The following is a 26,787-nucleotide window of genomic DNA, read 5'->3' on the forward strand; positions in this document are numbered from 1 at the left end:
CGTGTGCTCTTCTGTATGGAGGGAGCGTTCCGTATTTCCATTGACCGTTATGACGCCGCGTGGACCGGGCATCTTGAGCTTGAGATAAGCATAGTGTGGTACTGCATTAAATCGGGAAAATGCAGTTCGTCCGAGCAGTGCGTGATAGCCGCTGCAGAAGGGGACGATGTCGAAGATTAACTCCTCACTTCGGAAGTTGTCCGGAGACCCGAAGACGACTTCTAGCGTGATTGAGCCCGTACAGCGGGCCTCGACACCTGGTATGACTCCTTTGAAGGTAGTCTTCGTGGGCTTGATCCGTGATGGATTGATGCCCATTTTTCGCACTGTATCCTGATAAAGCAGGTTCAGGCTGCTACCTCCGTCCATAAGGACACGCGTCAGGTGAAATCCGTCAATGATTGGGTCCAGGACTAGTGCAGCTGAACCACCATGACGGATACTAGCCGGGTGATCCCGACGATCAAAGGTTATCGGAAATGATGACCATGGATTGAATTTTGGGGCGACTGGCTCTATCGCATAGACGTCCCTTAGTGCGCGCTTGCGTTCCCTTTTAGGGATGTGTGTGACATATATCATGTTTACTGTTTTGACTTGGGGCAAACTTCTTCTGCCCCCCTGTATTCGGTTGCCGGGGCTCCTCGTCGTCGTCCTCGCTTTGCGATCCCTTTTCCCTGTTCTCGGCGTTTAATTTGCCAGACTGTTTGAAAACCCAACAATCTCTGTTGGTATGGTTAGCTGGTTTGTCTTGGGTGCCGTGTATCTGGCACGGGCGATCGAGTATGCGGTCCAGGCTGGATGGTCCCTGATTGTTTTTTTGTACGGTTTCTTCCGCTGGCTAGACTTGGAGCCGCTGAATCCGGCGTTGACTGTAGTGTCATCGGTATTATCACTATTGCTTCGGCGTTTGTGTCTGTTACGTCGGAGCTTGCCGTTACTGTTCTTAACCTCAGAGGGGCCTGCCTCGCTGGCTGTGTTTTTGCTACGAGCCAACCAACTATCCTCACCCGCACAAAAGCGGGTCATGAGTGCCGTGAGGGCTGCCATAGATTTTAGTTTTTCTTGGCCGAGGTGGCGGGCGAGCCATTCGTCGCGGATGCTATGTTTAAAGGCCGCTAGGGCTTCGGCATCTGGACAGTCGACGATCTGGTTCTTTTTAGTTAGGAACCTAGTCCAGAACTTCCTGGCTGACTCCCCGGGCTGTTGAACTATGTGACTTAAGTCATCGGCATCTGGTGGCCGAACATATGTACGTTGGAAGTTGTCGAGGAAAGCTTCTTCCAGGTCCTCCCAGCTGCCAATAGAATCCTCGGGCAGACTGTTTAGCCAGTGCCGGGCTGGCCCTTTAAGTTTTAGTGGGAGGTATTTGATGGCGTGAAGGTCATCCCCGCGGGCCATGTGGATGTGGAGAATAAAATCCTCGATCCATACCGCGGGATCGGTTGTTCCATCGTATGATTCGATGTTTACGGGTTTAAACCCTTCTGGGAATTCGTGGTCCATTACTTCGTCAGTGAAGCCAAGAGGGTGTGCGGCGCCTCTATATCGGGCTGCATCGCGACGTAGCTCTGATGGAGTCCGTCTGCGGTTTTCGGCCCGGGCGTAACTGGGTTTGTCACGCCCAAATAGATAGCCATCCTCGCGCGTCAAGGCGCGTCCTCGCGATCCGTAGATCGATCTTGTATGTTCTGCTCTACTGTTCAGGTCTTGACGGAGGTCATATGTATAGCCCGAGCTGTCTTATTCCTACCTTTACGGCAGGGTGGGACAGTCTGATTTTCTGCTCGGGTTGTCGTTTTATCCCGACCGCGCGGTGGCCGATCAGCCGCATTGCGTGATGCTGGTGTAGGGTCTGGCGCCTCATCGTCAAACTAAGGTAGTAATCTGCGCTTCGGGTAACTTTTGGTTGGGTGTTTAAGGCCGTGTTCCTCGGCTGCCAGGACATCGGTCCATCTGTCATTGAGCAGGTCTTGATCAGCTTGAAGCTGTTGCTGCTTCTTTTTCAGGCTCCTATGGCCTGTTCGTCAGGGCTGACATGCCCTGATTCCCGATTGTCCTGTTCGGCAGTTTGTTTATCGGGTTCTTCTGTGTCTTCGGCACAATCCGGAGTGTTGTCGTCTCCTGTGTCGGTGTTGTTGTCCTTGCTGCGGCGGGATTTAGAGCGGCGCCGCTGATGCCGGCGCTTTGGTTGTGTTTTAGGAGGGTCCTGCTTTGTTGGGTTTTCCTTGTCGTCGCCGCTGTTATTTTTAGGCGTGTCTACCATGTATACGTCGTATGAGGAAGTGGCCGTCCATCGTCCAGTAAATGGCGGATTTTGGCCCTGCTCCTTGTCGGCATCGTCGTCCATACCGTTGATGTCTTCAGAGCCGTAATCAAGCGTGTCGGTTAAATCTTCGACTGTGGCTATAAAGTGGGTGGCGGGTGGGAAGCAAGATTCTCCATCATCAACCCCTAGCTCGAACCGAACATAGTTCGGCTGTGAGTCCCCTACCAAGGAGAGGTTTTTAAATGAGTTTGGCACATCACCCAAAGGTGAATGCTGAAAGATGTCTGTAGCGCCGAATTCGAAGATCGATAAATGATCAAGTTCGGCGTCCGCGGGCCCATATGGTTCAGAACATATGACCGGAGATGAGTCCGGAGTTCCGGTGACGCAGATGTCCCATGAGTTTGGGTCCATGTGCAGCTCCAACGCCGCGGGATCCGTGGCCTCCGTGGCGAGGTTGAGCTTCCCGTCCTTGGGTGGCGCAGTATGCTCCGGATCTAAGGCCAGAGCAGTTACAGGAGCTATCTCCTGAAAGCGGTCTGACGACAGATTTAGGTCATGTTCGTCAAGGTGACCAGGAGTGGTTGCCGTGGTCTCAAATCCGGCGAAGATCAAGTCTCCACGGATGTCCGCGACGTAGTTCAAGTTCCCAAATCTGACTTGATGGCCAGGGGCGTAGCTATCGATCTGCTCTAGATGGCCAAGCGAGTTAGCCCGCAGTACGAAGCTGCCGAACACGAAGATCTGTCCGGGGAGGAAGGTTCCTCCTTGGACAGCGTCATTGTTGACAATTAAAGGAGCCATCGAAACCTTTTCGGGGACGGCACAGTGGAACTCTCAATGAAAGCACCAATGTCGGTGTCAAAACCGACAGATCTCGGGTAGGGGGTCCCGAACTGTGTGTCTAAGGTCGATGGTAACAGGAGACAGGGGACACGATGTTTACCCTGGTTCGGGCCCTCTCTATGGAGGTAATACCCTACTTCCTGCTTGATTGATCTTGATGAATATGATTATTACAAGAGTTGATCTACCACGAGATCGTAATGGCTAAACCCTAGAAGTCTAGCCTGTATGTCTATGGTAATGAGTATATCCCCCCTCCGGACTAAGTCCTCTGGTTTATATAGACACCAGGAGGATCTGGGGTTACACAAGGTCGGTTACAAAGGAAAGTAATCTACATATTTGGTCGCCAAGCTTGCCTTCCACGCCAAGGAGAGTCCCATCCGGACATGGGTGCCGTCTTCGGTCTTCGCATCTTCACAACCCATCAGTCCGGCCCATGGCTAACAGGCCGGACGCCCGAGGACCCCTTAGTCCAGGACTCCCTCAGTGTTGTCGCGCTCACTCCTCTTGTTCTTGTTGTCATTGGCGTTGTCGTTCTTGTGCTTGCGCGAATGTAGCTTGGTTTTGACGATGTCGATGCTCTTGAGAGTCGGTGCCGTGTAAAGGACTGTGGCTTGCTTGAAGATCTTGACGTGCAGCACGACGAAGAGTGTTTGATGTCGGTGTACTTGAGCCGGAGATAGTGTCGTCGGAGTGTCGGCTTGAGCGGCTCCTTCTTGAGTAGGACGAAGTGGTAGAAGAGCGGTTGGCCAACAAGGCACGAATCTCGTCCATCTTGCGTCATTCTCGTGCTTGTGTTCATCGAGCTTGTTGTCAAAGTAGTATCTTGTACGTTGCTCAGACTGCCTTGCGAGGAGCGGAGAAATCAAGGTAGGGCAAACCTCGCGAGGCTCCCGTGACGTGAGCCATGACGATCCAGATCAGGCGGGCGCCAGGCGGGCGCCAGCGCGCGCAGTTTCCTTGTTTCCTCTTTGGTGCTAAGGAGGCAAGTGCAGGCGCGGAGTACCGAGGCATCAAGCAAAGGTTACCATATCAATGCAACGAGACCAAGACCAGCCGGACGGCAGGACGGAGGTCACCATGGAGCCCAAGACGGCGTCATCACCAGAGCCTTTTGCAGGCGAAGACCGCTTTTGTCAGGATAAGCTGTACTAGATGTCCCCTTTCAAATTGGCCGTTGTTGGCCCCCTTCCCGCTCAATATTTGGGGAGAGGACCAGGGCCTATATAAGTAGAACTAGCCACCACAGTAGAGGCAAGGAATTTGACCCTGAGCCAATCCTTAGCCACACACCGAGCATAAGAACACCTCGACCTCAGGAGGCTGTTCTTCCCCTTGTACTATTCATCATCAGCCCAAGAGGCAATCCACCACCACCACACTGGAGTAGGGTATTACACCACAACGGTGGCCTGAACCAGTATAAATCTTGTGTCTTTATGTTGCGAGTTCGTCGAGTTCGTCCGCGAGATCTTAGCGAGCTAGGGCGTAGATCGGTAGGGAGGAAATCTCCGCGCGCACCCCAGTGTTCGAACCTTAAGGGTTCTGCCGGAACCCGTGATCCGACATTTGGCGCGCCAGGTAGGGGTGCACCGGAGCTTCCCTTCCGTCGTTCGCGTCCAGTTGCTCCATCGTCTCCATGGCGGACGCTCGCCGTGCTCGTGCCAAGCGCCGGGCTGCCCTGGCCACCCGCGTCGCTCGGACGGCTCCCGTCGGTGGGCCACCTCGTCGTTCTCCGTCTCCTGCCGCCAACGCCGCCACCCGCCCGGCGGGGAACGAGCAGCAAGCGTCCTCGCTGCACCCCTCGGTGCGGCAGGACGGCCGCACCGCCAGTCCATCGCTGACTCCCGCTGGTTCGTCGTCCCATGCTCGTCGCGCTCCCATGGACGCATGGGCCGCGCTCCTCATGACGCATGAGCTCCTGCGCTACCGCCCGGTCGACGACCTCTATGAGGACTGGCTCGACCGCATCGTCGAGCTTGTCCGCGCCGCAGGGGGCTCCCCTGTGCCATCCCTCTCTCCGCCAGGCCCACCGCCACCTTCAGGCGACGCAGCTCACGGAGCGCCTCCACCACCTCTGCCCCAAGATGGCGCCTTGGCGCCAAGGAGTGCGGCTCCACGACGCGATCCGCCGCGTCCAGCGCCCGCGCATGAAGAAGGAAGCTGCCAAGAAGTTCCTCGACCGCAAGAGAACGCTCCGCCACTCCTCGCCCCACCGCGCCAGGATCGTCTTGCCATGGCGGCGCGTGGGCGCCAGGACCAAGCTCCGCCTCCAAGACGGGCCCCGGCGACCACGACCGGCTGCCGCGCCTTCACCCCCGAGCTGCGTAGCGTCGCCTGGCCGGGCAAGTTCAAGCCAGATCTGCCTCCACGCTACGACGGCACCCCCGGGCCCCGGTGGCTCGTGAGGAGCAATCCCTTCATTGCGTACCTTCAGTTGCCCCAACAACCCTTCATCAACAGAACCAGGTGACATTTTCCAAGTTCATTCAGCTGGGAGCGCCCCTTGGGCTGCATCATTCCCAGGCCGCGTGGGTCCGTCCCTGTGGCATGTATCACTTTTGCGCATGTCTTTAGCTTACCCTGTTGGGGCGCCCCTCGGGCTACATCGTCCCCAAGCCACTCGGGCCTGACCCAGTGGCATGTATCTTGCTGCATTTACCCAAGCTGACCTGCCTTTCATGCGTAATCTACCTGTGGTTATCACCTGCTCGATTGCCACCTGCCATGGGTCCACCCCTCTCTCTTGCAATTCGCTTGCACGTTAAAAGGGGGGCTCCTGAGCATCGCGACTCAGGAGCTCTTACTAGCTCTCCAGCCCTCACCCCCTGGCCTTGACCACGGCATCGCGACCTGGCATGCCAGCGGCGGCTGAGCTCGCTCGAGGGCCGGGACCTGAGGATGTAGAGCATTTGTACCTAACCGTCTCGCTGGAACATACAGCTATCAAGACCCAAGACCAGGCGCAACCCGCCTTGAGGTAAGGCCTCGTGAGTCCCGCGCTGGATCACGAGTGCCCAGATACACCTCGCAGCCCTACCGTGCAAGCCACGTGTCAGGGCGGGGCTGTACACGCCCCGGGGGCTCTCCTCAGAGGGAGCCCCTCTCCCACGCACAAGTGGAAGCACCATGCTCCGTGCTGGCCGTCGACACTGCCGAGGAGCGGCTATGCCCGTGCACAAGCGGAAGCACTATGCTCCGCGCTGGTGATAAACAACTGAGGGCGGCTTCACGGCCGTACCAACCTCAGGGAGCCCCAGAGCTCAGCGTCTAGCCTCACCGCAACGCCTCCCCTCGAGAGAGCCGCGCGAGGGGGCTGGGCACGGGGGCTGCACTCGGTCACGCCCAAGCGTATGCCACCCAACCAGGTCTCCCGGACCTGGGGGCTGCGCTCGGGTCACACCCAAGCGCACGCCACCCAACCAGGTCTCCCAGACCTGGTCGTCACACACCCCTCCCGAGGCCTCAGCGAGGGCAGGTATGGAAATTGTTTGCGCATCAAGGGGGACTCCTGAGCATCGCGACTCAGGAGCCTAACTGGTCACGTAGCCCCTCACTCCTTGGTCCGTCCTGGTCTCCGGTCGGCCCAATGGCGGTTGAGGTATGCGCGGGGCCGGGCTCTGCCGACGTAGAACATTAACCTATCCTCGCGCATCCTTCCTATAAGCTGTTTGCGCGTCAAGGGGGACTCCTGAGCATCGCGACTCAGGAGCCTAACTGGTCACGTAACCCCTCACTCCTTGGTCCGTCCTGGTCTCCGATCGGCCCAATGGCGGTTGAGGTATGCGCGGGCCTGGGCTCTGCCGACGTAGAACGCAAAGCGGATAGGAAGAAAATCGCAAAATCTCGAAGCAAATATTCCAAGACATATTGTTCTCACAATATCAAACGCAAGTTTAACGCCTCCACGAGGCCTGATGCATGATTGCAGGAATAAAACAGGAAAGGAGCCGCAGGTCACCCCTGAATATCATCGATGCCCGTGGGCGGCACTCCTCCTTTGGTGGTGTCGCCTTCGCCTTGGTCGCCTGTCGGAGCCGCAGCAGTGGTGTCGGCCCCGGTCAAGGGCGCGGAGGCAAAGCCGCGGAACTTCTTCAGCAGGGCCTCCACCTGACCTTGCATGGCTGCGGCGGCAGCTCTGCAGTGTTCACCAGATATAGGCTCCAGCAGCTCGTCAAGACAAGCGTTGGGGTCACGAAGGTGCAGGTGGCTGAAGACGCGAGTCAACACAGCTGAAGAAAGAACACGAGCCTCCGCCTCTGCCATGGGACCGACGCCCTCCACAACTTCCTCGAGCGCCTCCACCAAGAAGGGAAGCGGCTGAGCAGGGCCGTCCTCATCGGTGGCTAGCGGCCTCTCCAAGCTGTTCTCGTAGAGTGTCTTCAGTGCCGTGCGAGACCTCTCCTCGAGATCAGCAAAGGACGCGCGGTCCTTAGCCAAGACCTTCGCCTTGGCGTCAAGATCAGCCTCCTTCGCCTTCACCTCCCGCTCCAGCTCCTCCAGCCGGCTGCGCTCAGCAGCCTGCGTCTTCTCCAGCTCCCCCAACTCGGCGTCACGGTTCTTGATGGTGTCCTCCCGGGCCCTCATCTCCTCTTCCTTCACCTGGCGGCCACGTGCTTCTTCCTTGTGTTGGTCGCGCAGACGCTTCAGCTCGTCCTCCAGCTCTCGGCAGCGGCCGCGGGCGGCCTCGGCGTCCTTCAGTGCCGCGTCGCGATCAGCCGCGGCTTTGGCGGCACTCTGCTTCTCCTTCTTGGAGGACGCCGCGGTCTGGCTCAGCGTCGCTCAGACCGCCGAGTCAGAATGAAGCCAGCCGGAGGCCAGTTCCAGGCGCCCGGCTACCAGGCGCGGGTCCGCGCCCAGAAGATCTTCCCGCAGTTGTGCCATCTCTGAAAGAACGCGCTCCAGGGTGGTGGAGGAAGCAGAAGAGCCTAAGAGTAGTGGCGCGGCAGAAGGAGGGATCGACGTCGTCACCAGAGCCTGGGAGATCAAGGGCTCCTGACCCCTTGGGACCTCATCAGCCGGGCCAGGCGCTGGCACTTCCGGAGCCAGCGGGGCCACGGGGGCTGACTCCTCCTGACGTTGCTCCCCTTGGCCTCGCGAGAGCGACCGGGCTGGGGAGGTGCGAGTGCTGCCACCTCCTTTCTCAGACGCGGGGGGCGCGGCCGCTGCATCCTCCTTCCTTCTCTTCACCGAAGGCGTCGGCCTGGTCAACCAAGGGTGAACGTCAGGAAATAGCAAGTATAAGCAGAAGCAAGACGAAACTCGAGCACTTACTGATCCACCGCGGCGTACTCCACCCTCCGCTTAGGAAGCTTGAAGCCTGAAAGCCTCGAAGCCTGAGGCGTGGGCGCGCGGACTCCGGGAGCGGAAGACGGTGCAGCAGAAGGGCCGGAAGCAGCTCCGGACGGCGTCAAGGCGGAGGCAGCATCCCGAGGAATCAGGGACGACCTACTCCTTGTCGGGATGACGGGCAATTCCCCCCCCCCTCCTGGCGGGCATCGACCTCGGCATCGTCAAGAAGGGCGCGGAGGATTTCAGCTTTGCTCAAGGGGGAGGTTTCTCCCGTCTCCTCGGGAGTCGCCTCCGATTCCACCTCCTCTTCCTCCCTCCCGCGAGACTCGTCAGAAGATAGCTCCACCGGCTTCGGTGCCGCGGGGGCTCCGGAGAGCGCATGCGGCACCAGCCCGCGCGCGTCAAAGGTCGGCCTGGAGGCCACGATTGGCTCCCAATCCTTGCGGAGGAACAAGGGAGTGAAGGCGCTCGGCGGGTACTCCTGGTTGTCCCCAACCAGGAGGCGCAGGACAGCAGCCAGTTCATCGTCAGGCAGGGCCCCCGGCCTCAGGCGGGTCTTGTCTTCTTCGTCTCCAAGCTTTCACAAGGGGCGCGCACGCGCCTGGAGCGGGGCAACGTGCAACATCAGGAATTCCCTCAGGAGCATGGCCCCTGTGACCTTCGCCGCATTCGCGTTGCCCGGCTTCAGGTCGGTCTGCATCTGCGGCCACACTGACGACGCCCACTCGTTAGCAAGCTCTGCGCGAGGCCACCCCTTGTTAAACTGGGGTGCCTCCGTCGGCAATGCCAAGCGCGGGAGGACGCACTTGGCGTCCATCATGACCCATTTGGCCCGGATGTTGTCGGCTCTTTTCCCGGTGTTCGAGATCGAGTTGGCCTTGCCGGATGCGACGAAATTGGCGCACCCGGAGACGTGACCATCGCTGACGCGAAGGAAGAAGAAGTGGCGCGGAAGAGCCACGGACGGCATCACGCCCAGATACGCCTCGCAATAGTAGGCGAAGATGGACAGGAGAAGGATAGAGTTGGGATGGAGATGCAACGCATGCAGCCCGTAGTGGTTCAGGACCTCATAAAAGAAATCGGAGAAGGGAGGAACCAACCCGGCGGAGATGCTGCTCGAGAACAAGGGGAAGAAGGTGCTTCGCTTAGGCTCCGGTACGTCGGAGGCAAGCCGGAGCTCCGTCTTCCCCCATTCATTGCTATCCCCCGCCGTCAGCAAGCGCGTGGAGGCGAGGCTCTTCTCCGTGACGTTGGGCGCTTCAAGAGCCGGCTCATACCAAGTCGGCACCGAGGAGGGCTTGACCTTACGCGGCACCATTAGTCGTGGGTGCGGAGCAAAATTGGAGCAAATCTGGAGGTATCGGCAGCAAGGAGCGAGAAAGGGGATCTGAGGCAAGGCGAAGGGGAACAGTGAAGGCAAGCGCTGCCTGCGCCAGCCTTTTGTCAAGTCGGGCAGTTGCAGAGGCCGCGTGGGGAAGCGGGGACGCCCACGTCCAATCAACCGCCACGCGTCGACCAAGGCCGCAGGCTTTTGGGGCCCGCGGCGCTCCGCGCTTGACCTTTGGCTTCGCCGCGAAGCCAAGCCCGAGCGCACCTTGGGCCCGGGGGCTACTGTCGGCGTTCTGGGAACGGGGGTCCCCAGACTTGCCTGCCTGCGGCCCACGGCGTGGCTGTGCTGCAGGCCTGTACGGCCCATCTTCACCAACGAGACATTCAAGACCCTCGCGAGGGGCCAAGCCTCGCGAGGCGGACGACGCAAGACCTCCTCAGGAGCGGCCTCACCAGGCTGCCTCGCGAGGAGCGGAGAAATCAAGGCAGGGCAAACCTCGCGAGGCTCTCGTGACGTGAGCCATGACGATCTAGATCAGGCGGGCGCCAGGTGGGCGCCAGCGCGCAGTGTCCTTATTTCCTCTTTGGTGCTAAGGAGGCAAGTGCAGGCGCGGAGTACCGAGGCGTCAAGCAAAGGTTACCATATCAGTGCAACGAGACCAAGACCAGCCGGACGGCAGGACGGAGGTCACCATGGAGCCCAAGACGGCGTCATCACCAGAGCCTTTTGCACGCGAAGACCGCTTTTGTCAGGATAAGCTGTACTAGTTATCCCCTTTCAAATTGGCCGTTGTTGGCCCCCTTCCCGCTCAATATTTGGGGAGAGGACCAGGGCCTATATAAGTAGAACTAGCCACCACAGCAGAAGCAAGGAATCTGACCCTGAGCCAATCCTTAGCCACACACCGAGCACAAGAACACCTCGACCTCAGGAGGTTGTTCTTCCCCTTGTACTGTTCATCATCAGCCCAAGAGGCAATCCACCACCACCACACTGGAGTAGGGTATTACACCACAACGGTGGCCCGAACCAGTATAAATCTTGTGTCTTTGTGTTGCGAGTTCGTCGAGTTCGTCCGCGAGATCTTAGCGAGTTAAGGCGTAGATCGGTAGGGAGGAAATCTCCGCGCGCACCCAAATGTTCGAACCTTAAGGGTTCTGCCGGAACCCGTGATCCGACACTTGCAATGTCAAGCCATTCTTTGATGACCTCATCCATCTCATTCTGATTCATGAGCTTGATCTTGTTCTCCTCGGCAAGAAGCTTGGCCATGGCTTTGCTCTCATCGGCCATGGCTCTTCTCTCCTCAATGGCATTCTTGCGGCGGCAGGAGCGCCATTGGCGGGCATGATCGGGGCAATCGAAGCTAACGGGGGAGGTGTTGGCAGGGTCGCTGTTGTGGTGGTCACCCCCTTACGTTTCACAACGGCAATCTTTTTCTTCGCCGACGCGCGATCGGCCGGATTCGCCGCGGCAGGGGTGGCGGCAGCGGGCGCGCGTGCCTTCTTTGCGGGACCGGCGAGAGCGCCGCCGAACTAAGACGTTGCCCTGCCGCTTGCGGGGTGGCGCGGTGGAGCCTGCGACGGCGACGGGTGCGACATCGCCGGCTATGAGATCTGCCGACGGGAAGCCGGGCATGACATCCACGGTGACGACCGACGGCTGAGAGGCTTCCATGGCGGCAGAGGGAAGCCGGGGAGGGTGCTCCGGAGCGAGCTGAGGGAGGTGGTTGGGGGGGAGGACGGGGGAGGCGGGAGCGGTCGGGCGGAAATGTCCCTCCCGCCAAATCTCGCAAACGATAGGGGTCGCGCTCGAGTCGGCCTCTTGCCCCATGAAACTTAAGGTTGGGGGCGAAGTTTTTCCACGCCCCGCATTTTTTTTTAGTTCGCAGCCCGATACGATTTCTGGTCTGGCCACTTTTTTCACGCAAAACCATAAATGAACGACTATTTTGCGGGTTGGCGCGCTTGGCTAGAGCTACTCTTAGGTGGATCAATGTAGGCAATTTTCTGACAGGGAAGGGGGAGGGGAGGGTGGGGATGGTCGGTTTAGTGCAGATCTTACCTCAACTAGTAGAATACACGTGCGTTGCTACGGGCTATAATGCATATATTTTAGAAAACATCTCTGGTTTGATCTCTTAATTCAATTATTCTCCTTAATAAAAAAAATGTGTGTCTTAGGACCTACTATAGGTTTGGTCGTGTGGGCTTTCGCTGGTGGCCAGCATCTTATCGTGGATCATTATATTCTTCTCTTTAGTTTTTAATTTTCGTTTCCATTTTCTTTCTTTACCATGTACAATTGGCGTGTTGTTCGTCCTCCCTCTATCAATGAAAACGCAGCTCTCCTATGTACTTTCTATGCAGCCTTCCTGTGTACTATTTTTTGTGTTAGAGAGAAAGTTCCTGTGTTAGCGAGATAGGTAGAACTGCCTTATGGAACTGCAATTGATCATGCAAAGCAGCATAATGATCATGCAAAGCAGCATAATAGGCCAAAAGAAGCTCATGTCACAACAGTTGTCGCTGATTTTTTATATATAATATGCGAGAAAGGACCCATCGATAGTAAAGCCATGCCGCCTCATTTCCCCACCAAGTGTGCAGATTAGTTTTAATGTTGTGAACATACAGTCACTGGCATCTAAAAACACATCAAAGCAATGATACAGACATGTTCATTTCCATGTTCTCGAAGGTCCTAAAGTGGGATCTAAGAACTAACAAGGCAATGATACATTTCCAACGTCAGTACAACAAGCAACTACACGGGCCTAACAATCCTACACCAGCAAATGAACTTAGTAAAACTCCATTCCTCGGTATCTTCTACAATCTACACCATTCATATATGTTCAAAAAGCAGCCTAGCAAACCTAGATTTGTTGTATTCCATTTTCTTTAGTGCTCCCTAGAACAAAATATCTATACCTGAGACATTGGTGTCTCTTGATGACAAATATCCTCTAATTAAATGTCATGACAAGAAATGTCACCCAATAACGTTCAACATTCTGGAAAATCAGAACAAAGGTCAAAATAAGTATTAGCTATTTGAGTGATCATATTTTTTGTATTTTCTGCTTAGCGTACAACAACATGTTTGTCATTGTAGCTAAATGATGCATAAGTTACCCTTTATGAAGGTCAAGTCAAGCATACTTTGATGCAAAACAAACTTGCGTAATGCATGATTATCTTGATGGAAATAAATGGATAGACAGAGTACGCAGAAGTTAACCTGAGGTAGTGCCTTGACATAGCTACAGTATGTGTAAAGTAAAGATGCCTCTTTTCCCTCTTAAATCACAGTAATCTGCTATTGATATACATTAAGATGGACATGACAAATAAAAAAAGGAGAAGTGTGATCAGAATAAGTTGAGCTATAACCACTTCTTTCAAAATGACCAAAGCAAAATTACCGGAGCATATAACAATCAACAGAAATATTAGCAAAGAGACACGCAGACAAAAAAAACAGCTGAATAAAAAAGGTACCCTGAGGAGTAATGTTTAAAAAAACAGCTGAACAAAAACACCCTGATCTCCCATGTGTTGCTGAACTTGTGACCAATTATAGGACTTGAACTACCGAGCGACAAAATATATACATGATAACCACGTAACTGATCAAACCCAAATCAGTGAAGTACCTGGTCAATTGTTTAGAATTTGGATCGTTTCCAATGGACGAATAAGGTTTTTTCCATGATCTTGTGCATATAGAATCACAGTAAAATTGCAAAATGTCAAGATTAGTTAGTATAAAAATATAATTACATTTTCTGCATAGGATCATTATAGATCAAAAAATCAACCGGTGACCTCAACTCACCCTCCCTTGCTTTCCATGATAGAGAGTTTTAAATCGTGTACTACACTTTGGTGCAACCATATCTGAATGACTGAATCCTTTAACATGCATGGATGGAATCCTACGTGTGGGTGTATATGAGCAGATAATGCAAATGTTGGGACTTGAGGAGTAATTGAGTTAAGGAGTAATTAAGTTAACCGTCCATTCAGCAGTTGACTACTCGGACTCGGCCAACCCACTGTCTTGCAAGCGGTCAAATCTTCCATTCTTCCCACAGTTCATCCAGCAGCCTCGATGAAGGTATGAACAGCGGAACTGCCAGAACCTCGCCGACTCTCTTGGTCGCAGCAGCCAAAGCAATCATCCACGTGGAATCTGCAGCGCTCTACTTCCTCACCCCCACGCTCGCCGCCATCGTGGTCATGCCTTGCAACATATATGTCCGAGTTAGAGGGCTGCGACGGGTGGGAGAGGGAGAGGCGGCGACAGGCGTGAGAGAGGGAGAGGCAACGAGGGCGCACATGAGAGATTGGGGTTGGCGTAATTTGATCTTGGCAAAGAGAAAAGGAAAGGCGAAGGATCGTCTGGCTATCAAGAGAAGGAGACGTAGGCTGGACTAATGTGGAGAGAAAGGAGGAATATGAGCCATGCCGCCGCCAGATCCATGGCCGCTACTACCATCTCCCATCGTTGCAAGGATAGGATCGTCAACGGGAGCGAACAGGGTGTGTGGCGGTTGTGCTTAGAGCATCTCCAACAGGCGCCGAACGCGCCACGCGCAAAAAACTGCTTTGCCGCGTGCACATCGCCTGGTTTGGCGCGGCGCGCAGCGCTGGCTCCAGCAGCCGCGCTAAAATGCAGCGCGCGTGACTCACCGGGCATTGCATATATGGCATTTTGAACACAAAATGAAGTTGAAACATTCAAAATGCAATGAACATGATATATAAAATTTCACACAAACAAGTTGATGAAGAAAAGTTCATGCCCACAAGTTCAAAATCATGCCCACAAGTTCATCCAACCAAGTTCAAAATGCAAATCAAGTTCAATACACAAATGAAAGACACATCATTCCTCGTCCTCGTCTTCGTCCTCGTCCTCATCTTCGGAAGACGATTCTTCAGCCTCCGAAGATGAATCTTCCTCCCTCTCCTCATCCGCCTTGTTTTTCTTCGCCGATGTCTTGCCCTTCTTTGGTCGCGCCGCATTGGGGAGCTTTGAGGAGGGGGCGGCAGCTCGGGCCGGCGCCGGCACGACGCCACCCGCCGCCGAGGTCATCCGCGGCGGCATGAAGAGGCCGCGCGCGAGGCCGATGGTCGGAGGAGCTCCGGCGGAGGCGAGGCCAACGCCACCCGGGCTAGGGTTTGCGGCGGCGGCGGTGGAGGGGTCGCGGCTATAGGATGGGGTGAGCGGGGTGCCGGCGCGTGCGTCCATGGGGTGCAGTTCGCCGGCGCCGGCGCGCGCGGGGCGTAGGAGGCGGAGAAGAGAGAGTGCAGCGTGAGCGCTCGACTATGCCGCGCGCGGAAGCGGGTGCCCCAAATACACCGCGCGAGATAGCGAATCCGACCGCACGCCCAACTTCTTATAGCGCGCGCGGTTATTGCGCGCCCGCTGGAGCCACCCGCCGGGTTGCTCGCGCGCTAAACTGGCTAAATTTGCGGCGCGGCGCTTGTTTAGCGCGCCTGTTGGAGATGCTCTTAGGACGAGGAGGATGAGGCAGTGTCCACAGCGAAGGTGGAGATGAGGTGAGCCGGGCCAAATCAAATTGGATCGGTGTTGAGGGATTGCGTCCCGATGATTCCGGAGCAATGATCGTGTGCTCGTGCGTTGCAACGGAAGAAAAAAATCACACACCACTAATTTAATGAAAAAATCACACCACCAATCCAATAAATATGGATCTATACACCCACTTGTCAATTCCAAATTCTGACCATCGCACGACACACATGTCATTGAACGGAAGGGAATGTTTGAAACTGAAAAATCTAAGGATCACCACAAGTTACACCATGCACCTGGTCTGACGCGTCGCATTGCAACCGCAACGAGAAGCCATTGAGGAAATCGGCATCGTGAGCTCATCTCGCGTCGTTGGGGTATGAATGCTCCAGCATTGGCGGAGAGACTCCGTCCAGTGCTCGCACTCAGCAACATTTACACCAGCTTTAGTTAAAAGATGAGCACAAATATTTGCTACTCTGCGTCAAACAAACTCCACGTGAATATTAGTCGTACACATCTCCTCGATTTCCTGAACAAAAGGAGCAATATGATATCTATCTAACCCATCAGACTGAGATTTTTTACTACCTCCACACGGTCAAGCTCAATAATCGTGTTCAAAAAACAAGGTCTCTGTGTTAAAAAATAAGCTCGATAATTACATTGTTCAACCCTTGACTTAAGCACCATCTTCATTTTCATACTCATATGCGCCGCCAATAACTCAGCAAAAAGAGGATCGGATTACTGCCCCGGCACCACATGCATCCAAGCACCCACTTCTCCTGCTCCTTTACCTGCTTATTATCAGCAGCAAAATAATGCTTGCCAAGTCCTCCGCGGCATGACACACCCACCTAGGCAACTACTTTGGATTCCGGAGTTCCTCACCTCTCCCATACAACATCCTAAGTCACATACATAGGTGTTCTTCCTATAGGGAAGAGATTGTATTTAAGATCCACAAATTCAGATCACCAAGCAATGTGCCCTTTTCCTTTCAGAGGGAAGTGGCCATGAGAAGTCACAAATTTGTTCCAGCTCCCTCCATGCTTCTTTGACATAAATACAGCCCCAAAAACAGTGATAAAAGATTCCCCTGAAGCAATACGAGCAGCTTAGCAGATATTTACTCTTTCGCCTCTTAAGCTCATCTCCAACAGCAATACTCCAAAGAGAAATACACCAAAAACAGTTTTTTACACAGACCATGGTAGCATCATATCCATCCACAAACACACATCACGCTAACATCAGACCCAATGTTAGCAGCACTCTTCTCACAAGGACCTATTCCTCATCAATTTGGATTACAATCCATGGATTCATCAAGCTATTGCCATTACAAGGGAGGAGGAGATCACCAGAGGAAGGAGAAGAGGAAGACAGAAGCAGAGGAGGCCGAAGCCGTCCTGATCCGAGCCGACTTGTCTGTTGCCGATGGCCTCGTTATGTAGTTGCTTTCTTGCCAGGTCTCCGTGGAGCTCAAGCCGAGCAGCATATGGCCCAGCCCAGCACACTAGTAGGGTTCACTAACATTCCCCACTCCTTAAAATTCAGCTTGACCTCAAGCTGATGCCATGGCGAACCTCCTGGATCCCATGGTACTTGATGCTTCATGACTTCGCCGAGGTTGCGGTGGGTGCCGTAGTTGAGGCGAAGCCTGGCGAGGTTGGGGTAGCAGATGAAGCCGACTTGCTCAAGGAAGTAGTCGTTGCTGGTTTTCACTTGGTCGCAGGAAGCGTCGAGGTAGTAGTGTTGGTTAACATAGACTTGGTTGAAATAGTAAGCCTGGTCGAGGTCCTGGTCGCAGCAGTAGGGTGGAGCTGCAACATTCCTCCTTCCTTTTGATCCCGCTTGTTTGTTGCGTCTAGCAAGTTCCAGGAGCGTTTGAACATCTAGCATTCTTCAGAGCAGATGCACCTGTCTAGCATCACAATATTGCAGCAAGTAATCCAGTAGGGAGAGACTATTTTTGTCTATAACTGAATTTGTTGTATGAACATGTGCCCACAAGATGCATGACCAAACTGCAGATGTGTTTTGAATCACCCTCAAAATGTCAATCCAGCTGGACCATGCAAATTTCCATAGAGAAACAAAACCATAGGGAAAAATCATTCCAGCAGTTACAGGTCCACAGTGGTAAGGAACTGAATCTGCTGCCGATGACAAGTACTTAGATGCTTCCAGATATCGTGGTTGAAAAATCCTCTTAACATGACCGAAAGATCCAAACAGACCATCCTCAATGGCCACTTCTTCGACACAAATTTCAGGATATGCAGAAGCCAAAGCAACATGGTGTTCTGTGTGTTGCTGACAGAAAGTGTCAAGACAATTGAACTGGTACAGGAACAATTGCCACTTGTCCTTAGGTCTGTTGGCGCACACAGCAGAGCTAGTCGTTGGCGGTGGCGTGAAGAGGTCAGGCTCAAGCTTCGCTGATGCCGCCGCCGGTGTAGTAGTTGCCAGTGTCGACGCTAGAATACCAAACCAAAAATAACTTGGATTCCAGAACTTGTTCGGGTACAAGCTATAATACCACTCCTTGAAATGCACCAGAGCAACCACAAACCAAAGAAATTGCAAGGAATCCCCTTCTCGCATCGGTGGCGGCCAAGCTGGTCGGAACGCCAGAAAATTGCAATAGTCTCTGTCATGCTTCAGCTGCTCTTGTTGGCGATAGTCAAGTACGCTGACCGGCTGCAGTTCAGTCAAAATAAAGAGGAATGGTGACCAAGGAACAGACTGCCACTGACAATGATTAGAACCCAACAAAGACCAAGCAATCTTCCATTGGTCTCTCGTACAGATGTATTTCAACCAAGGTCCAATGGTTAGAAGTGCAAGAGCATCAAAATCAGGACCCAATATTTCACAAGCATCAAGAAAGCATGTGACCCATGCTAATCCATGACTTATTACTAGTTCACTACTTGTTGCAAAAACTTGTCGCTGCTGGTGTTTATATGAGGAATTAAGACCCAGCTGATGGATGAAACTACTGCCTTGAGCATGGATAATCGTGGTTGAATTAATTGCTCGCTGTCCAGGATCCCACGGCAATGCCAATAATTCCTCAGAACTATACCGGATACCAGTAAGAAAGCATGCCGAACCATTGCCAACATGAGCTGTAACAAGTAGCTTGCTACTTGTGTCAATTCCATTTCTGCGTGGCCACTTACCACATCCTGTAGTTAACAAGTAGGACCTTGAACAGCCAAAACTCCAATTTCCTACATCCCACGGCCGTTGTGGTAACTTGTAATTCATATTGGAAATGGGGTGATCTGCTACCGATAGTACCTTGTGGAGCCTTCGTTGAGACTTGAAAACTCTCCACTGACCCAAATATTGCTGAGTAGTAAGATTGCCAATAACAAATAGAGCATCAAATTCATTTGCTGCATGAACATGGATAAAATCACTGCTATTGCCCCTCTGCGCAAAAGGAAAAAAACCACTCATATCCAGTAAGCTGCATTTCTTGTGCCCATACATGAGAGCAGGTGGCGGCCACACACACTTCTGAACATATTGCAATAGTGGCAAGCAAATTGATGCAGTAGTCATTGGAAATAATTCACATGGAAGGAACTTTCGAGCGCGAGATGAAGGAAGCTTACAAGCTACGATGACATGTGCCATTTAGTAGTGACTTGTCCTGCTCCTTGGTGACATTGATGCTGTCGTTACTGTTGAGCAACTGGAACATGTTGACCTTCTTGACACGAGCACTCCTCAAAACTGGTGGCATAAGACTAGAGTGGAAGTAGGCACACGCTACTCTCGTGAGCGGACATACACCGAGTGCAAATTCTGGCGATTCCATGCTCGTGTCTTGGTCTAAACTTTCTGTAGAACACCTGGAGAGCGCTGACATAGGAACACTTGGGAACACGCTGATGGCACCTATGTACGTCTTGAGGTGGAGATCATCGAGGCAAACCAATGGGGCAGCCACACTTGGAGCGAGTTCCATTGCTGCTGACGCCTCCACAGCGACAGAGACGAGAGTTGTAGCATTGTCCCCGCCTGGGCTCGCGTCGACGGTGTCCATAGGCACCGCAGAGGGAATGTGTGTAGATGTCAACGCACACACAGAGGCCATGGCCGAACTGGTGTTGGAGACGGCATCGTGCGTGAGGGAGTTCATCACGGTTGAGCTGTCGCCCGAGATGTCCAGCATGGGGGTCGGACTGAAGGCCACGGCCGCTAGCTCGAGGTCGAAGAAGCCGCGCTCAGGGACGACACTGACGGTGACCTTGGACGAAGCTAATGTTGCGGTGGGAGTGGGCGCTGACATTGACCCGGTGACGGCGCGGCTTGGGCATTGCGTCGAACACGTTGCGGGCGACATGGCAGCGAGGCCGGTGCCATGGGATGCGGCCATGCCCCGGTCGTTGCTGAGCCGTAGAGTGGCCCGGCGATTGATGGAGGCCTCGGTGGTGGTCGCAGCAGGCATGCCGGACGTGGTGGCGACGACGTTGTGGACGCCCACCGCTCGAGCATGGCGCCTCTCTTTGATCTCCTCGCAGATGCGTTGCCTCGAGCCATCGGTGTAGGCACGCATCTCCTTGACGGCCGGCTGTACCGCCCGATTGACGGCCGCCTCCACAGCCACCTCCACGGCCGCCTCGATGGAGCTCACTAGTCGTGCCTTCTAATCCATGGAATTGGGGCTGAGTGGTGGAATTGAAGAAGGGTGGTAGGGATTGGCTCTGAATACCAATTCCAATTGTTAGCAGCACTCTTCTCACAAGGACCTATTCCTCATCAATGTGGATTACAAGCCATGGATTCATCAAGCTATCGCCATTACAAGGGAGGAGGAGATCACCAGAGGAAGAGGAAGGAGAAGTGGAAGACAGAAGCAGATGAGGCCGAAGCCGTCCTGATCCGAGCCGACTTGTCTGTTACCGATGGCCTCGTTCGTATATGTAGTTGCTTTCTTGCCAGGCCTCCGTGCAGCTCAAGCCGAGCAGCATATGGCCCAGCCCAGCACACTAGTAGGGTTCGCTAACACCCAAACATGAGAGAGAGAGAGAGGAGATGAGACAGCAAGGCCAGCACACGGGAGCAGTGTCGCTACCGGTAGAGGGTCGCGCTCGCCAACAGGGGCAGGAGGGCAGGGGTGCTGCTGTGGCCTCAAGGCGAGGCAGATGCAGATGGGTACGTCGTGGGCTCGTGGCAGACCAGCGATGGCAGCCGACACGTGCAGGGGTGGGGTGCAGTATCGGGGTGGATGCGGAGAGCTTGGACGTCTATGGGAGTACAACGGGCAAAGGTCAGAGGCGACGGCTATCTGTGTATCATGAAAGTTTGCATAATATAATCTGACAAAAGAAAAGCACCACACAAAAATTAGGGCGCTACTCTGCGCCAGCGCACCGGCCCAAACGATTCGGCCGGTCGCCCTGGGACCGTACGATGCAATGACTGCTAGCCGTCAGATGTGTCTTCTCGCTTCGTTCCTTTTCTCCATCGTCTTCCTGAAAAATTGCAGCCCCGCACACCGCAGTGAGAGGCGGCTGCGCGAGTGCCCATCGACCTCCGCCGTAATTTGCCGCCCTGCCGCCGGTCGCCGCCCTCGCCGGTGGTCAGCGCCTCCCATACGTTTCTCGTCGGTCGCCAACCGGGTCGCCGCCCTCGCTACCGTGCTGGGTCAAATCTCCTCCTCCCCCCTCCCACCAACCACCGTTCGAGCAGCCCCGGCGACCTTGTAGCGCGCCTCGCCGCGGTGGCCGTCGCAGTTCGCCGCGGTGACCTGTCACAGCTAAAAAAAGCTTCGGTTGTTGCAGCTTTGGAATTGCTGGTTCCAGCAAAATTAGATATTGGTTGAAGCAAATTTTCTCCCCGGTTGTATCAAAAATTGCTTTGCATCTCTGAAAAACATAGGCTCCAGCAAAAAATCCAAAGGTTCCAGCAAAAAAAGGTGCTGGTTGAAGCAAAACTGCTCGCCGATTGTATCAAAAATTGCTTGCCGATCCCATCGAAGAAGAAAGCCATTGCCGCCGTGAACAAACACCGCCATGGGTGGATGTAGCAAAATTTATCTTCAATTCCAACAAAATCATAACATGGTTGTAGCAAAAAACGACTGGAGAAACATGTGATGTCATGGAGATAGATGTAGCACAAATCCGCAAAACGCCAGTAGTAACAAAAACCAAAAACAGTTGTAGCAAAATGGTTCGCCGGTTCCAACAAAATTAACGTGGTAGCAGGATTTTGATGGGTCGGCGGTAGCAAATACATGGGCTGGTTCCAGCAAAAAAAAACATGCTTGTAGCAAATTCTGCGACGGCGGCCGTGGAGAGGAGCACAACCAGATGAGGGCGCCATGGCGACAAAGCGCTGGTTGCCGCACGCTCGCGCCGATGGATGGGCAGCCGCTCGCCGTATCGGCGTGAGGCGGGTGGATAGTGGCCGCTCGCCGGAGCAGTGCGGGCAGGTGGTGGTGGGCTCGCCGGAGCAAGGATGCGGCGGCACGAGCCAGAGGCGGAGGCGAGGCAGGCGAGAGGATGAGTGGATGAGGATGTGCGGTTGCTGGGATAAGGACGTTGGTGCCTGATATTGCGCGTGGGACCCATGGCCACGTGGTGTGCGTGAGGCACTGCAGCAGTTGTGCTGTGCGCGACCAGAGCGGCGCGACCGGCCGAAAGTTCGGCCGGCACGCCGGATACGAGTATTTCCCCAAAAATTATACCAACAATCGTATCTAACATATATGCTTAGTTTGGCAGTGAAGTATTTTTAAAGTTAAAGGATTGGAAAACCATGGTATTCTAATGCTTAGCGAACCAATACTTTAGTATTGGAAAAAGAGGTCCAGCCCTCTTTTTCATATACTTCAAAAATAGTGTAGTTTCCTAAATATGCAAGTATATAAAACTACAGTTTTGGCTAAAGCCAAACGCCTCAAAGTATTTAATACTCCAGTATTTCTGAAAACCAAAGTATTCTTGTAATGCTTAAAAAATACTGAGCTCCCAAGCGGGGCCTAAACAAAGATCTTGATTCTGCTTTCTGTAACATAGGGAGTGCAGAAATTATAAGTTTGTTCCCAGTTTTACAATTAAGTTTAGTGGCTCAGACATCCAAGCTCTAGATCAATACTTAGCATGAATTTCTCTACTCCATATATCTAGGTCCACTAATTGAGTTTACCTTAGCAGCATGGAACCACTATTCCATGGCAACAATTTGCTTTACACCACAGCCGCATATGACCGCACATGCTCACATATGAGGACAAACATGCAGTGTGAAATGTGAATGCAGACACACCATATTACATCAATTAAGTTTCTGTGTCGGTGGACAATTTATTAGCTATAGCAAAAATGTCCATGCATTGCAACAGGAGAAAGAGTATTCGGCACCCTCCTTCCAAAAGAACACAACACATCTAAATTGATAAATATCAATATGAAAATTCATTATAATGAACAAGCCAAATTATGCCATGTCTCTATGCTAGGTAAAATTTGGGCCGTGTGCAGCATAACCCAAAGAGACACAGTATATGATGGCAGTTAAATCTATCAATGAATTTCAGTTACATGCCTTTGAGTCGCCGACTAATAGTGTGCCATTATTCTTAGATAGATTACCCATGTGCCTCCTTGAACTGAAACATCAAGCAAAACACAAGAGACAATGTCAATTTCTATTTCTCAAAGCACAAAGAATGGTACAAAAGTAAAACAATAAATTTGGTCTCATACTATGGATATTACAAAAAATTGTTTCAATCATTAAATACAGAGACACAAATTAGAATTATATGAGTTTGCAAACCTGGATTGATTATTAAGTACCGCAGTTCCCGAAATGAACAAAAGAATTGGTTGCCCGATGTCATGTTTCCTAGACACTCATGCAAAGGGCTAGCGGGTAGCAGATTCTAAATCAACATTTCTGACAACCCTACCATACTGTGCATGTACAACTTCAAATCCAGACAAAACATGATAATAAAAAAAGGAAAATACATTTAACATACATGTGCCCCATGGTCTGCAATCAAAATTAGCTAATTCGGCTCGCGTTTGCTGAATTTCTTACGCCATCCAAATCACCCTCTTTTCCATTACTTTCTTTGTTCCACCAACTCAAAATTTCCATTACCCTTCTGCTATAATTGACACGCATTCTTACAAACAACACAATTATATTAACTAACAATAATCAAAGTTTCCACTCCACAAATGTGTTAGTGGGATACCCAAGAGTCAGGAGCAATGAAAGAGATAATGTATGCACCTTGAACGAGTAAGTTCCTGTTGAAGGCCATCAATCTTTGCATTCAGCATCCTTAAGTCTTAAATGTTGTTTATCTGATCTATCCCCACCCAGCTCCTGCGTGAGTGATGCAACCTTGCACATAATTCTTTCCTGACAGCAAGGACCTTCTCAATTTCACCACAGAGATGCACAGCCTCATCTCAAATATTTTCAATCACTGAAACCTATCTACCCAAATATGAATCTTTCAGACTTGAATCAAACAGGGAGCAAACAAGAACTTGTTGATGAACTTATTTGCTCATGGAGTTAAATCAAACACGGAGCAAACAGAGAATCAAACTGAAGTGTAGCATCTCAAATATTTTCAATCACTGAAAGCTATCTACAGAAATATGAATCTAATCATTTAGAGCAGGTCAAGGAGAACAGTACTTTTCATGATTCTAGATGAAACTTTTATAGAATAATTTGGGAAAAGTTGATACATACCTCAGGTGTAGCATGTTCAGACCGCAGATGTTCTTCCGGCTCAGGTGTAGCACGCTCGGGCCGCGGATGTTCTTCTGGCTCAGGTGTAGCACGCTCGGACGACGGTTGTTCTTCCGGCGGACTTGACAGAGTCGACATTGGACGATTCTTCAAAAGTTGCGATATGATGTGATTTAATGGAGGTTTTTTTGGCATACAATTAGTTGAACATTTTGATTAGTAGTCCAGCATTATCTCATATGGTTACTACTGTAGGTTTCAACTATGGATCTAGTATCGCAGTTATCGTGTGCTATCACTGATAGCTTATACATTGCCCTCTACTTTTGTTAAAGCTAAAGGATGTTAAATAGGAAAACCACTCTCCATTCTTTGTCTATTTTTCCCTTTGTTGATAAACCGTTTACTTCAAAGCAATATTAATCCTTACTTTGGTAATATTCCACCATTGGCTTCCTTCATAGTAGTACAGCTAAGCTCTTTCAAGCCTTATTAATGGTAAAAGTTACTTTACTTATTTAGCTGAATACAAGTGATTGGTTTACATAGGAAATCAGCGGCCAAATTAGCAATTACAGAATAACGGGATTTCAACCCAAAAGTCGATAAATAAATAAAGTGTGATGTTAGTTTTTTTGCCATCGTATACAACCAGCAACCCTAATGCGCATATATTCCTTTTAGAACACATTAAGCCACTATTAGCTAGAATCTCGATATCTATATGATCAAGCAAAAGCTTAAAATTACTACAAATTGTAATCTCCCAAATACCATGCATTCGCTCAGCTTCTCTGTATATAACTCAGATCCTTCATTGCATCTCTAATCTTACTTCAGGAAAAAAATGACGAATCTAAATCAGCTAAGCCGATACAGTGTATATAACCCCAACCATGGACCAGTTGACACAGGTAACTGAAGCATAAGAATCGATGCTCAATTACCTTGGATCCAGATGGTGCCATTGACTTCTTGAGGAGGGGCAATGACCACGGCGTCAGACTGAGGCTATGGGCAGCTGCTTCCACTCGGGGCGGGCTACATGGACGGGAGGTGGAGACGGTTACAGAGAGAAAAGATAAGAACAGAACAGGGAGGGGGGAGAAGATGTGATGCGGAGCATCCTACGATCATCCCCATGTACACTACGACTACTCCCCAAGCCCCAAGTGCCCACATGTTGAGACCTCGAGCATACGCCATTGGACCTAAGGTGAACTCGCTCCTTTCTGAATCTTCCCTTTCTGCATGTAAGACATGGATGCTACTTCAAGCGCGGACCTTGTGCATACTCAGGTACACCCGAGGAGACCATGGAGAGCCCAAGGACCAAGGCCAAGTGTGCGCGGGAGTGAAGGAAGGAGAAGGAAGAAGAGCCAGCTGCTACAGCAGCCGGACATCCAGACATGTCCCGGACATCTGGCCCCGGCCGGACATCCGGCATCGGCTATCCAGAGAGCACCGCAAAGGACCAGCGCGGCCCGGACATCTGGCCATCACCCCAGACATCCGGCTCCCCCTGAAGCCTGGGACATTCGGCCCGCCTATCCAGAGAGCACAGGAGCGGGCAAGTCTAGCTCGCACATCCGGCCAGAGGCCCGGACATCCGGCTCCTCACGAGCCGTCGGACATCCGGCCCCCAGCCTGGACATCCGGTGCCCCTACATAGATGCGGACCGAGAGCCCATGTAAACTCTCTCCCACTTACCCCTTCGTGGCCCTAGACTATATATACTCCCCCACCTCCTCCTAGTTAGGGTTAGCGTTGTGATAGCTCATATGTGAGATAGAGCCTCGCTCATCCATCCGGATGCGAGGGACCGACACCTCTTCGGAGAAGATCCACTTGGATTCAAGACCCCTTACGGGAAGACCTCAAGACCTCCTTACGGAGATGAACCGGTTACCCTATGTATCGTCATTTGTTGGATTCGGACCGTGTGATCTCTATGTGTACTCGGATCTAGCATATGTGTGGCCTAATCTCGTTGGTTTGAGTGTTTCTCTTGTGTTTCCTTTCGTGATTTCCCCTTGTGTTCTTCGTGTTCATTGCGGGATCAGCTCCTTTCGTGAAAGATCGGCCCTCTAGGGTTCCACCCTACATCATCTTGGATCAAAGCAAGGTTGATCACGAATTTGGAGCCCCTCATCTCTTCGTTTTCTAGCCTAATTTTGTTGTTTTCTTCCCCAATTTCGAAAATCCCCACCAAAAATAGCCCCAATTTTTTTTGTGATTTGTTGGTTTGATGAAGTTTTGTTGGATTTGATCCGTGGATTTGCTTTGTTACTAGTGGATCTAGCATTACCCCAAGTTCCACTTTCCGTCCACGAAATCTCTCCAATTTTGCCCCCAAAATCATCAATTTTCGCCCCCAAAATCAAGTTCCTCGAGTTCATCCTCGGATTTGGAGCCCGGACATCCGGCCCGTAGCCCCGGACATCTGGCCCGTAGGCCCGGACATCCGGCTCCTGGAGCGCAAATCGCGCGCGGTTCTGGACATCAGGTCCCGGATTTCCGGCCAAACCCCCGGATGTTCGGGCCCTGGGATTTCAGCCTTCGGTGTTTCACCGTTTTGACCATAACTAATTCATCCGGAGTCCTTTTTTTGACGTTCTTTAGCTCGTTTTGAAGCTATTGACATCCCCCATCCCATAAAAATACTTCCAACACCATTTGACTTCATCAAATTTTTGGAACGTTGGCATCTTTGCCTAGGGCTTCCACCATATCATCCGCATAACC

At 52.4% G+C, this 26,787-nt stretch overlaps 1 protein-coding gene across 2 annotated transcripts; it reads right to left on the bottom strand.

Moving 5' to 3' along the window:
- Positions 1 to 15,908: 15,908 nt before the first annotated feature.
- LOC109732320 (uncharacterized) lies at positions 15,909 to 26,527 on the bottom strand. 2 transcript variants are annotated; one of them, XM_040387074.3, is made up of 5 exons: positions 24,989 to 25,541; positions 24,042 to 24,188; positions 23,568 to 23,699; positions 18,926 to 22,932; positions 15,909 to 18,740 (listed from the first exon to the last, which is right to left on the bottom strand). In XM_040387074.3, exons 4-5 carry the CDS (start codon positions 19,870 to 19,872, stop codon positions 18,593 to 18,595), a joined length of 1,095 nt encoding a protein of 364 aa, XP_040243008.1. In that variant the 5' UTR covers positions 19,873 to 22,932; positions 23,568 to 23,699; positions 24,042 to 24,188; positions 24,989 to 25,541; the 3' UTR covers positions 15,909 to 18,592. The 2 variants fall into 2 exon arrangements, 1 of the variants encoding a protein (XP_040243008.1); XR_012181680.1 differs by having other exon boundaries at positions 15,909 to 22,932; positions 23,568 to 23,777; positions 24,989 to 26,527.
- Positions 26,528 to 26,787: the final 260 nt, after the last annotated feature.

This window comes from Aegilops tauschii, chromosome 4, assembly GCF_002575655.3.
Source record: "Aegilops tauschii subsp. strangulata cultivar AL8/78 chromosome 4, Aet v6.0, whole genome shotgun sequence".
NCBI classification, from domain to species: domain Eukaryota; kingdom Viridiplantae; phylum Streptophyta; class Magnoliopsida; order Poales; family Poaceae; genus Aegilops; species Aegilops tauschii.